The sequence below is a fragment of the Gnatocerus cornutus genome, unplaced genomic scaffold (genome assembly GCF_029298725.1).
Source record: "Gnatocerus cornutus isolate USDA-ARS CGAHR unplaced genomic scaffold, icGnaCorn1.1 ctg00000093.1, whole genome shotgun sequence".
In the NCBI taxonomy this organism is placed as follows: Eukaryota; Metazoa; Arthropoda; class Insecta; order Coleoptera; family Tenebrionidae; genus Gnatocerus; species Gnatocerus cornutus.
The window spans coordinates 242,050-254,830 of NW_028275436.1; the positions used below are offsets into that span (position 1 = coordinate 242,050).

The 12,781-nt window shown below is 33.8% G+C and overlaps 1 protein-coding gene across 1 annotated transcript; it reads right to left on the bottom strand.

The window, feature by feature from the left end:
• Nucleotides 1–7,439: 7,439 nt before the first annotated feature.
• On the bottom strand, nucleotides 7,440–9,037 carry LOC148165949 (uncharacterized). Its single transcript, XM_088049571.1, has 4 exons — nucleotides 8,522–9,037; nucleotides 8,159–8,470; nucleotides 7,959–8,103; nucleotides 7,440–7,569 (listed from the first exon to the last, which is right to left on the bottom strand). The coding sequence occupies exons 1-4, from the start codon at nucleotides 8,933–8,935 to the stop codon at nucleotides 7,472–7,474; spliced, it is 969 nt and encodes a 322-aa protein (XP_087905697.1). The 5' UTR covers nucleotides 8,936–9,037; the 3' UTR covers nucleotides 7,440–7,471.
• Nucleotides 9,038–12,781: the final 3,744 nt, after the last annotated feature.

A 12,781-nucleotide genomic window follows, 5' to 3' on the forward strand; every position in this document is an offset into this window, starting at 1 on the left:
CAGCAGAATTCTGCACGAAATTATCAATATTCTTACAGAAAACCGCATATTTCGATGCAAAACGACGATTTCTCGCCGATTTTCGTTGTTTTCTGGCTTGAATTCGCAAAGAAGAGCACGAAATCTACAAAATCATCACTTTTTACCAAGATTCAACGGCTGAATTGCAAGAAAACAGCAGAATTCTGCACGAAATCATCAAAATTCTTAGAGAAAACCGCATTTTTCGATGCAAAATGATTATTTCTCGCCGATTTTCGTTGTTTTCTTTCTTCAATTCGCAAAGAAGAGCACGAAATCTACAAAATCATGACTTTTTACCAAGATTCAACGGCTGAATTGCAAGAAAACAGCAGAATTCTGCACGAAATTATCAATATTCTTACAGAAAACCGCATATTTCGATGCAAAACGACGATTTCTCGCCGATTTTCGTTGTTTTCTGGCTTGAATTCGCAAAGAAGAGCACGAAATCTACAAAATCATGACTTTTTACCAAGATTCAACGGCTGAATTGCAAGAAAACAGCAGAATTCTGCACGAAATCATCAAAATTCTTACAGAAAACCGCATATTTCGAAGCAAAACAACGATTTCTCGCCGATTTTCGTTGTTTTCTGGCTTGAATTCGCAAAGAAGAGCACGAAATCTACAAAATCATGACTTTTTACCAAGATTCAACGGCTGAATTGCAAGAAAACAGCAGAATTCTGCACGAAATCATCAAAATTCTTACAGAAAACCGCATATTTCGATGCAAAACAACGATTTCTCGCCGATTTTCGTTGTTTTCTGGCTTGAATTCGCAAAGAAGAGCACGAAATCTACAAAATCATCACTTTTTACCAAGATTCTACGGCTGAATTGCAAGAAAACAGCAGAATTCTGCACGAAATCATCAAAATTCTTACAGAAAACCGCATATTTCGATGCAAAACGACGATTTCTCGCCGATTTTCGTTGTTTTCTGGCTTGAATTCGCAAAGAAGAGCACGAAATCTGCAAAATCATGACTTTTTACCAAGATTCAACGGCTGAATTGCAAGAAAACAGCAGAATTCTGCACGAAATCATCAAAATTCTTAGAGAAAACCGCATTTTTCGATGCAAAATGATTCTTTCTCGCCGATTTTCGTTGTTTTCTGGCTTGAATTCGCAAATAAGAGCACGAAATCTACAAAATCATGACTTTTTACCAAGATTCAACGGCTTAATTGCAAGAAAACAGCAGAATTCTGCACGAAATCATCAAAATTCTTACAGAAAACCGCATATTTCGATGCAAAACGACGATTTCTCGCCGATTTTCGTTGTTTTCTGGCTTGAATTTGCAAAGAAGAGCACGAAATCTACAAAATCATGACTTTTTACCAAGATTCAACGGCTGAATTGCAAGAAAACAGCAGAATTCTGCACGAAATCGTCAAAATTCTTAGAGAAAACCGCATATTTCGATGCAAAACGACGATTTCTCGCCGATTTTCGTTGTTTTCTGGCTTGAATTTGCAAAGAAGAGCACGAAATCTACAAAATCTTCACTTTTTACCAAGATTCAACGGCTGAATTGCAAGAAAACAGCAGAATTCTGCACGAAATCATCAAAATTCTTAGAGAAAACCGCATATTTCGATGCAAAACGACGATTTATCGCCGATTTTCGTGGTTTTCTGGCTTGAATTCGCAAAGAAGAGCACGAAATCTACAAAATCATGACTTTTTACCAAGATTCAACGGCTGAATTGCAAGAAAACAGCAGAATTCTGCACGAAATCATCAAAATTCTTACAGAAAACCGCATATTTCGAAGCAAAACAACGATTTCTCGCCGATTTTCGTTGTTTTCTGGCTTGAATTCGCAAAGAAGAGCACGAAATCTACAAAATCATGACTTTTTACCAAGATTCAACGGCTGAATTGCAAGAAAACAGCAGAATTCTGCACGAAATCATCAAAATTCTTACAGAAAACCGCATATTTCGAAGCAAAACAACGATTTCTCGCCGATTTTCGTTGTTTTCTGGCTTGAATTCGCAAAGAAGAGCACGAAATCTACAAAATCATGACTTTTTACCAAGATTCAACGGCTGAATTGCAAGAAAACAGCAGAATTCTGCACGAAATCATCAAAATTCTTACAGAAAACCGCATATTTCGATGCAAAACAACGATTTCTCGCCGATTTTCGTTGTTTTCTGGCTTGAATTCGCAAAGAAGAGCACGAAATCTACAAAATCATCACTTTTTACCAAGATTCTACGGCTGAATTGCAAGAAAACAGCAGAATTCTGCACGAAATCATCAAAATTCTTACAGAAAACCGCATATTTCGATGCAAAACGACGATTTCTCGCCGATTTTCGTTGTTTTCTGGCTTGAATTCGCAAAGAAGAGCACGAAATCTACAAAATCATGACTTTTTACCAAGATTCAACGGCTGAATTGCAAGAAAACAGCAGAATTCTGCACGAAATCATCAAAATTCTTAGAGAAAACCGCATTTTTCGATGCAAAATGATTCTTTCTCGCCGATTTTCGTTGTTTTCTGGCTTGAATTCGCAAATAAGAGCACGAAATCTACAAAATCATGACTTTTTACCAAGATTCAACGGCTTAATTGCAAGAAAACAGCAGAATTCTGCACGAAATCATCAAAATTCTTACAGAAAACCGCATATTTCGATGCAAAACGACGATTTCTCGCCGATTTTCGTTGTTTTCTGGCTTGAATTCGCAAAGAAGAACACGAAATCTACAAAATCATGACTTTTTACCAAGATTCAACGGCTGAATTGCAAGAAAACAGCAGAATTCTGCACGAAATCGTCAAAATTCTTAGAGAAAACCGCATATTTCGATGCAAAACGACGATTTCTCGCCGATTTTCGTTGTTTTCTGGCTTGAATTTGCAAAGAAGAGCACGAAATCTACAAAATCATCACTTTTTACCAAGATTCAACGGCTGAATTGCAAGAAAACAGCAGAATTCTGCACGAAATCATCAAAATTCTTAGAGAAAACCGCATATTTCGATGCAAAACGACGATTTCTCGCCGATTTTCGTGGTTTTCTGGCTTGAATTCGCAAAGAAGAGCACGAAATCTACAAAATCATCACTTTTTACCAAGATTCAACGGCTGAATTGCAAGAAAACAGCAGAATTCTGCACGAAATCATCAAAATTCTTAGAGAAAACTGCATATTTCGATGCAAAACAACGATTTCTCGCCCATTTTCGTTGTTTTCTATCTTGAATTCGCCAAGAAGAGCTCGAAATCTACAAGATCATGACTTTTTACCTAGATTCAACGGCTGAATTGTAAGAAAACAGCAGAATTCTGCACGAAATCATCAAAATTCTTAGAGAAAACCGCAAATTTCGATGCAAAAGGACGATTTCTCGCTGATTTTCGTTGTTTTCTATCTTGAATTCGCAAAGAAGAGCACGAAATCTACAAAATCATCACTTTTTACCAAGATTCAACGGCTGAATTGCAAGAAAACAGCAGAATTCTGCACGAAATCATCAAAATTCTTAGAGAAAACCGCATTTTTCGATGCAAAATGATTATTTCTCGCCGATTTTCGTTGTTTTCTGGCTTCAATTCGCAAAGAAGAGCACGAAATCTACAAAATCATGACTTTTTACCAAGATTCAACGGCTGAATTGCAAGAAAACAGCAGAATTCTGCACGAAATTATCAATATTCTTACAGAAAACCGCATATTTCGATGCAAAACGACGATTTCTCGCCGATTTTCGTTGTTTTCTGGCTTGAATTCGCAAAGAAGAGCACGAAATCTACAAAATCATGACTTTTTACCAAGATTCAACGGCTGAATTGCAAGAAAACAGCAGAATTCTGCACGAAATCATCAAAATTCTTACAGAAAACCGCATTTTTCGATGCAAAACGACGATTTCTCGCCGATTTTCGTTGTTTTCTGGCTTGAATTCGCAAAGAAGAGCACGAAATCTACAAAATCATGACTTTTTACCAAGATTCAACGGCTGAATTGCAAGAAAACAGCAGAATTCTGCACGAAATCATCAAAATTCTTACAGAAAACCGCATATTTCGATGCAAAACAACGATTTCTCGCCGATTTTCGTTGTTTTCTGGCTTGAATTCGCAAAGAAGAGCACGAAATCTACAAAATCATCACTTTTTACCAAGATTCTACAGCTGAATTGCAAAAAAACAGCAGAATTCTGCACGAAATCATCAAAATTCTTACAGAAAACCGCATATTTCGATGCAAAACGACGATTTCTCGCCGATTTTCGTTGTTTTCTGGCTTGAATTCGCAAAGAAGAGCACGAAATCTACAAAATCATGACTTTTTACCAAGATTCAACGGCTGAATTGCAAGAAAACAGCAGAATTCTGCACGAAATCATCAAAATTCTTAGAGAAAACCGCATTTTTCGATGCAAAATGATTCTTTCTCGCCGATTTTCGTTGTTTTCTGGCTTGAATTCGCAAATAAGAGCACGAAATCTACAAAATTATGACTTTTTACCAAGATTCAACGGCTTAATTGCAAGAAATCAGCAGAATTCTGCACGAAATCATCAAAATTCTTACAGAAAACCGCATATTTCGATGCAAAACGACGATTTCTCGCCGATTTTCGTTGTTTTCTGGCTTGAATTCGCAAAGAAGAGCACGAAATCTACAAAATCATGACTTTTTACCAAGATTCAACGGCTGAATTGCAAGAAAACAGCAGAATTCTGCACGAAATCATCAAAATTCTTACAGAAAACCGCATATTTTGATGCAAAACAACGATTTCTCGCCGATTTTCGTTGTTTTCTGGCTTGAATTCGCAAAGAAGAGCACGAAATCTACAAAATCATCACTTTTTACCAAGATTCTACGGCTGAATTGCAAAAAAACAGCAGAATTCTGCACGAAATCATCAAAATTCTTACAGAAAACCGCATATTTCGATGCAAAACGACGATTTCTCGCCGATTTTCGTTGTTTTCTGGCTTGAATTCGCAAAGAAGAGCACGAAATCTACAAAATCATGACTTTTTACCAAGATTCAACGGCTGAATTGCAAGAAAACAGCAGAATTCTGCACGAAATCATCAAAATTCTTAGAGAAAACCGCATTTTTCGATGCAAAATGATTCTTTCTCGCCGATTTTCGTTGTTTTCTGGCTTGAATTCGCAAATAAGAGCACGAAATCTACAAAATCATGACTTTTTACCAAGATTCAACGGCTTAATTGCAAGAAAACAGCAGAATTCTGCACGAAATCATCAAAATTCTTACAGAAAACCGCATATTTCGATGCAAAACGACGATTTCTCGCCGATTTTCGTTGTTTTCTGGTTTGAATTCGCAAAGAAGAGCACGAAATCCACAAAATCATGACTTTTTACCAAGATTCAACGGCTGAATTGCAAGAAAACAGCAGAATTCTGCACGAAATCATCAAAATTCTTACAGAAAACCGCATTTTTCGATGCAAAACGACGATTTCTCGCTGATTTTCGTTGTTTTCTGGCTTGAATTCGCAAAGAAGAGCACGAAATCTACAAAATCATGACTTTTTACCAAGATTCAACGGCTGAATTGCAAGAAAACAGCAGAATTCTGCACGAAATCATCAAAATTCTTACAGAAAACCGCATATTTCGATGCAAAACAACGATTTCTCGCCGATTTTCGTTGTTTTCTGGCTTGAATTCGCCAAGAAGAGCACGAAATCTACAAGATCATGACTTTTTACCTAGATTCAACGGCTGAATTGCAAGAAAACAGCAGAATTCTGCACGAAATCATCAAAATTCTTAGAGAAAACTGCATGTTTCGATGCAAAACAACGATTTCTCACCGATTTTCGTTGTTTTCTATCTTGAATTCGCCAAGAAGAGCACGAAAGTAGTGATACAAAGCCGGTTCTGCAGCGGAAGTCGTAATCTCGAGCGCCCGTCCGGTGATGTATTGCTGGTCATCTACCAATCAGGCGCACAGATGGTGTCGGCGGCTCTTCCGGCGTATTGCTGGTCATCTGCCAATCAGGTGGCGGGTGATTTAAAAATTTGACAGATGGCGGTGGGAATTTGACAGCTGGTGGCGGGAAATTGAAATGTGTAGCCGGTTGGAGGCGCCGCGAGCCGATAAACAGTTCAATTTGCGCGTGCGCGGCTAAACGGCGGGAAATTTAAAAATTTGACAGATGGCGGTGGAAATTTGACAGCTGGCGGCGGGAAATTTGAATTGACAGATGGCTGTAAATTTGACATTTGATCGTTCAAGATGGCGTCTTTAATTGTGACAGCTGGTAGAGGATCAAGATGGCGGTGACGGTTTGGGTGACAATCATAGAGGGCGCTAGAGAGAGAGCAAAAAATTCAAAAAAATTTGAGTGCGGTTCTCGGAAAAAATTGCAATTTCTCGGAAAAAAATATTATAATTTCTCGGAAAAAACATGTAAAATAGTTCGTTATTTGGGTGTGGTCATTTGGTCTGATTTCCGCGTTTCTCGGAATAACCGCAAACATTGATAACAGACCAAACTAGATGTTTTCAAACAAGACAAAAATTTAAAATAGTTCGCAGGGTATAAACAAGGTGTTTGAGATTTTCAGTCGCTGCTTGTATTTTTTATGAGACTTTTGGTGGGTCGTATGTACGATTTTCTGTAGCGGGATATTTAAAAATGGTGGAGTGCACGCCATCTATCCATCGTGGTGTGGTAGAAATCTGTATTATCGATTAAAAAATTTTCTGGAAATATGTAAAAAGTGTATGGGGCAATGACACTATTATAGCGATCGAGTACCTATATAATAATAAATTAATGAAAAAAAAAAAATTCTGCAGGTCGTCTAATGTATGCAGGAATCTGCAAATCGATCAACATTAGTAGATGTCATATTTTTAGCGCAAATTTTGAATTCGATAAGAGGTGTGTGAGTGGGTGGTGCGTGCAAATATAAATCCAATTGAACTTCCGTAATTTACAAGTATTCAAAATGAATACGCAAACAAGAGAAGAAGTCAAATCAATTATTAGAAACCGATGGCCTAATCTTAAATTTGTAAGTTTATGATCTTTATATAATATATTTATGTTTTATTTTAACCTATCTTTATCAGTTTGTCTTGGTGTCTCTTGAAAAACTCCCTGAAGATGCTGAAATTCTCAATATATCAGGGTGTGAACTAGGCAGTGTAGGTTGTATAAACAATACATGGGGCCTACATATTTACCATAAGGTGAGTTCCTTTTTTCATATATTTTCAATTCAAGGAATTTATTTTTGAATATCTTCACAGTATCCTGAGACAATTCGAAGGCGTGGAAGACCACGGAAAAGGAAGCCTTCTTTTCAATTTATTGCTTTGTAAATATATTATATACAAATAAAATTAAATAAAAGTATAAAGTTTTATTTATTATTCAAAATAAAGGGCGTGCAATATAAGCAATAAAGAATTACTTAACTAATTACAAATATGAAAAGCGTGTTTGGCGTTTTTTGGTAAGGAGCTTATATTTTTTCTTATTATAGTCGTCGTCGTCGTCGTCCTCATCGTTGCAGTGATCTGTGAGAAAAATATTATCAATATTTCATAAGAATGATCATCAATGTGATGATTAGAATAAATTGAATAATGATCCCCACGAAAGTGAATTAATTTTATTTAAACTAATAAATCGTTTATTGTCAAAAGGTGATAAAGCTTTTATTAATTTTAAATGTGCAAAGTGATGTATTTGAATTAAATGTATTCTGTCGTACCCATTTTTAAAGCTGAAATAAACGATAAAGCGATAAATAGCCTGTTCAGAATACGATTTTTCACAATACCTACATTTCATAACTTGAATTTAAATTCGAATCTAACGAATAAATTGTGTTAAATCAATCTTTATGCGGTAAGTGATGTTAATATAGATGTTAGTGTTAAAATCAAGACATTGATATTATTACCTCTATTTTTGTGCTTCAACTTTCTCGACTGTGGCATGTATGAATTTGATCCTGCTGATATTTTAACGAATTTGTCGATTGAGAGAGTTAGAAATAAAATTGAATCAAGTTGCCATCCACTTCCAGACGATTCAAAATTACATGTCTGCGAATGAAAAATTAAATTAATACTAATAATAATAAGACATGTAAGTACTTACTTGGGCAATGAGATTTCGAAATAAAAGCGTCAAAATATCGTGTAGTTTGTCATTCGTTGTTGTTTTCAAAAATATTTTATTTTCAGTAGTAAAGTATTTATTTTCTCCGTTGACTTTATCATCATCCGCCAGCCGTAACACATATTTGCTACATAATTCCAAATTAAATTTGAGAGCACCCAATTGTTTAATTTTTTTATGTAACAAATCTTTAATCATATTCATCGAATCAACCAACAACTCGAAAAGTTCCACATGGTTATGGTTGTAGAGAATGTAGGTCTCAACGCGCGATTTGAACGCCAATAATGGCTGTAAAGGAGAAATTAATACCAAAATTTAGTTAAAATAAAGACTACTTACTTTGATTAGAGATAACCTTCGTAGTGGAGCTGATGTTAATGATGATGTTGATTGCTGGTGCTGGTGCTGCTGCAGTCCACTTCCTTGAGGTTGATGATGATGATGATGGGAAAATGCTTGTAGTTTTTCGTCTAGTAAATGTTTTAAACATTGAAGTTGAATAAATTTTGTTTGATTTTTGCGTTTTTCCCAGACAGATTTTGATGAACTCAACAATAGGTTTTTACATTCTTTTGTTGACTTTGCAATTTCTTCATTGATTTCGGTCACATTTTCTTTCGAATCCAAAGAAATATTGTTCAACATGTTTTCTATGTTCTTGATTTGTTCATCCATGCTAGTAGATGATGTTGATGAAGATGCTGATGATGACGATGACGACGACGATGATGATAGTTTCGTTGATTTATTCATGTTTCTCAAATTCAAAAACGTTGGCCTTTTCTGCCTTACCAACGTCTTTCTGCCCTCTGAAGATGATACTTGATCCTTTACCGCTCAACAAATAATTTCGAAGCTCGGAATTATCCAAAAAGTTTTGCGCCAAACGTTTTGGTAAAAAGAGATCACCTTTTCCATCAACAGAACAAACAACCGAATTTCCAAATTTTGTTTTAATACACTTTATATTAATAATTTTATACGAATGATCAACTACTAAGTCTTCATTTGCCCGAACACGATTGGGCAATGTGCATGAAGCGGTGTCATTTAATGACTGAAGAGTATTATGATGATTGGAATTCATTTTAATGATTTAAGTAATGCACGCGGACAGTAAAACTAGAATGAAGTGTCTGAAACTGAAATGAATAATAGATCTCCTTGTATGAAATAATTTATTACGTCACACAAAAATGATAAGCAAAAGCGTAAATTTGATTGGTTCTAAAATTAAAATATTTCATCATCGGTCGAAACCACCGAAGAAGAGGAAGAAGACGATGAAATATGTACAGTACTTGCTAATGTATATTTTTTCGAATGTAATTTAATACAACACCTTTTAAATGACTGTATTGAAAATAATGGTTTGTTGATGCACCATCCACACCAAGACCCAGAATCACCTACGTATTGGTACAATTTAGTAGATTTTATGACATAATGTAAAACAACTTTTTTTAGTTTAATACTAAAATCTGAATAAGATGTAACGTTTAATGAAATTATGTGGTCCACACATTTAAAACATACTCCAAACATACAGAGGTATTCATCATCACCAAACGTAACATCAAAAAAATCGAAATTTATGCAAATGTACTTGTATCTTTGAATATTTCGAATATGTAGTCCGTATTCATTATAATAAGGGTTTTGGTATATCAGTAATTTCATAAAGTTTTCACACTTCACTCTTTCACCCCACGTATAATTTTGATTAAGACAATTTTCACATTGACAATTAGCAAATTCGGTACCACTTTCAGCATTTTCAACGGAGATTATAATATCATTCTCAAGTCTTTCAGTCCAATAAAATTTGAGAAAATCGTACCATAAAATTGTTGGTAAAATATTGTATAAATTAACAATGCTATTTCCAAATGGAAAAGATTTTATTATTTGTATAAACGTTAAGTTTTGCAACGATTTTGGAGCTGAACCACTCATTTTTACTGTAATTGATTGATTGATTAGCAAACGACAGCACGACTTATTGCAATTGATGCGACTGGAAATATAAGAATATAAAACACTGAACTTTACCACTGAGGGAACGTTTTTTAATAAATCTGGGAAACCACGATTACCATAAATTACGTAATTGAACGGAAAACCTAACCAATGAACTAATTTGATAAAAAGCTGTAGTTTTCCTTAATATTTCATTAATCAGTAATAAAGTTAAAAACTGATTTACTCATCATTCTGACAAATTGGGATAATTTAAATCAAATTGTTTTTCATTAGAACAATTTATTTCGAATATCGACAAATCTTTAATATTCGATCGGGTGAACACAATTAAATTCATATTATTAAAAACCGTTAACACTGATCGAGTTGGTGATGTAATATTTTCTACAGATAAGACGGAAACATTACCACTAACAGAATGTTTTTTATAAAACACGGAAACCACTTTTACCACAACTTCGTATTTTTACAAAATCCTTTAAACTAATTTGTTAAAAAACGGTAGTTTTATTAGCATTTTATTTATAAAACTTATAAAAAATATAAGTATAATATAAGTATAATTAAAATTTTTAATTTACTCATTATCATCTTCTATTTCTTCTCCTTCTTCTTCTTTATTTTCGAATGTTACAAGCCGAGATAGTAAATTCTTAATTTGAATCAAAATGTTTTCATTGGGGCAATTTATTCCGAATATCGACAAATCTTTGATAGCGGATCGTGTGACCGCATTTAAAAATTCATCGAACTCAAAGAAATTCATTTTATTAAAAAAGTACATTTTTCCGTTAACATATCGTATTGCACCTAATAATTTATGTGCAGGAACGCCTGGAAATCGTTCCGATATCAAGCCGACACTATTTATTTTATTAGAACACGGATTAATGTTTACAAATTTATTATGATCGAGAAATAATATCACATCACCAGAATAAGTCATTAATGCTGAACGAATTGGTGATGAAATGTTAAACATTTTTTCTACAGTTATCGGGTTATTATTTTTACTTGATAATGTTAATTGAGGTAATTTTACGATATAAATTTGATTTTTTACAATAATCATTACTTTTTCTTCATTATTTGAAGGCAATTGAAATATTACAGAAATTTCCTTAAAATCCAATGGAAGAAATTTCAACCAATCAGTAATTAACATTGGTTTCGTATATGAATTTTTTCCAATTTCGATTAACCATACCCATTTTTTGTAAAAAATATAAAAATGGTTTTTTACAATTAAAAACGTACTGATTTTTTTATTTAATTTACACAAATCCGGATATGTTTCATTTTGTCCTGAACTCGATGAAGATGAGCTGATACTAGTGGTAGCTGTAGTAGTAGTAGTTGTGGTTGTTGTTGTAGCAGTAGTTGGAAAAGTATTTTCATTCTTCTGGTTAATGCTTTTGGTAGTAGGCAAATATGTTCCATATAAATTTTCAATTGCTCGTATATCATCAGTATCTAAAGATTTTTTACCATGTTGATAATAAGCATACATAATAGATGAATTTATATATGAATGTTGTAATCCTAAGGTATGTCCGATTTCGTGAAGAATAACAGACAAAAAATCTAAATCATTTTCGTTTGGGTTATCGTAAAAATTCCATCTTTCCGCTGAATCAATATGCACTTCCGATACATTTGAATGATTAGGATAATCAGCATGTGCTAAAACTCCTCCTTCTCCATCTAATTTACTAGAGCAGGGTCTTCGATGTATGAAATAAGAATGCACACCGTTGGCGAATGTAATAAAAATATTTGGAAATCTGCTGAAATTCTCTTCGATAAACTTAAAATTGGTATTTTGCTCCCAAATTTGAAATGCTTCACGAATAATTTTTTTAATTTTTTCATCTCTCATATATGCACGCCACGTGAGGTTCATGTGATGCCATATTTTATCTTTCTTTACATTAAAATCCGATAAGGTATCCGGTATACCACAACGAGGACGTTCGATAAATTTTAATGTTTCGTTATCAATCTCTCCAGTCGAATTTAAGCTGTAGAATTCTTGAAATTCAAATAAAGCAGATCTTATTTTTTCGTTATTATTTTCTAATAATGATAAGGAGTCTGATGATGATAATGATGATGATGATTCGTCAGTACTATCACCGAAAAGATACCCATATTTATACAAATAATGAACTACAATTTTCTTTTCATCTTCACTATTACTGTTGAGATAATTCCCATAAATTATCATGCGATTTAAACATAACCACAAAACTAATAACAAAGTCGTTTTCATCATTATTTATTCGTAAAGATGAAGTGTTTAACTAAGAAAAAAATCGTAGTTACGTCTTTATATATCTATATTGAAATCAAATACATATGTATTTATAATTACATAGTACAAACATATTTATCATTACAATAGAAGCTGTAGGCACCTATGTATTACTACAATTCATATTGTACAATTTGATTTCTATTTAATTTATTGTATGTAAATGTAAGTAAGCCTGAAAGTAGTACGATTAGAGACATTTCAATAATCGATATAACTAACAAGAAATCATTGTAATGTTTGCATTTTGCTAATTTTACTTTTTCATCAAATTCATTAAAAATATTATTTACAACATTATT

Coding starts and splice junctions, on each gene's coding strand:
- LOC148165949 (XM_088049571.1), bottom strand. CDS start 8,935: ATGAATAAATCAACGAAACTATCATCATCGTCGTCGTCATCGTCATCA. Junction 8,471..8,521: donor GAAGGTTATCTCTAATCAAA/GTAAGTAGTCTT, acceptor TCTCCTTTACAG/CCATTATTGGCGTTCAAATC. Junction 8,104..8,158: donor TTCGAAATCTCATTGCCCAA/GTAAGTACTTAC, acceptor TTTCATTCGCAG/ACATGTAATTTTGAATCGTC.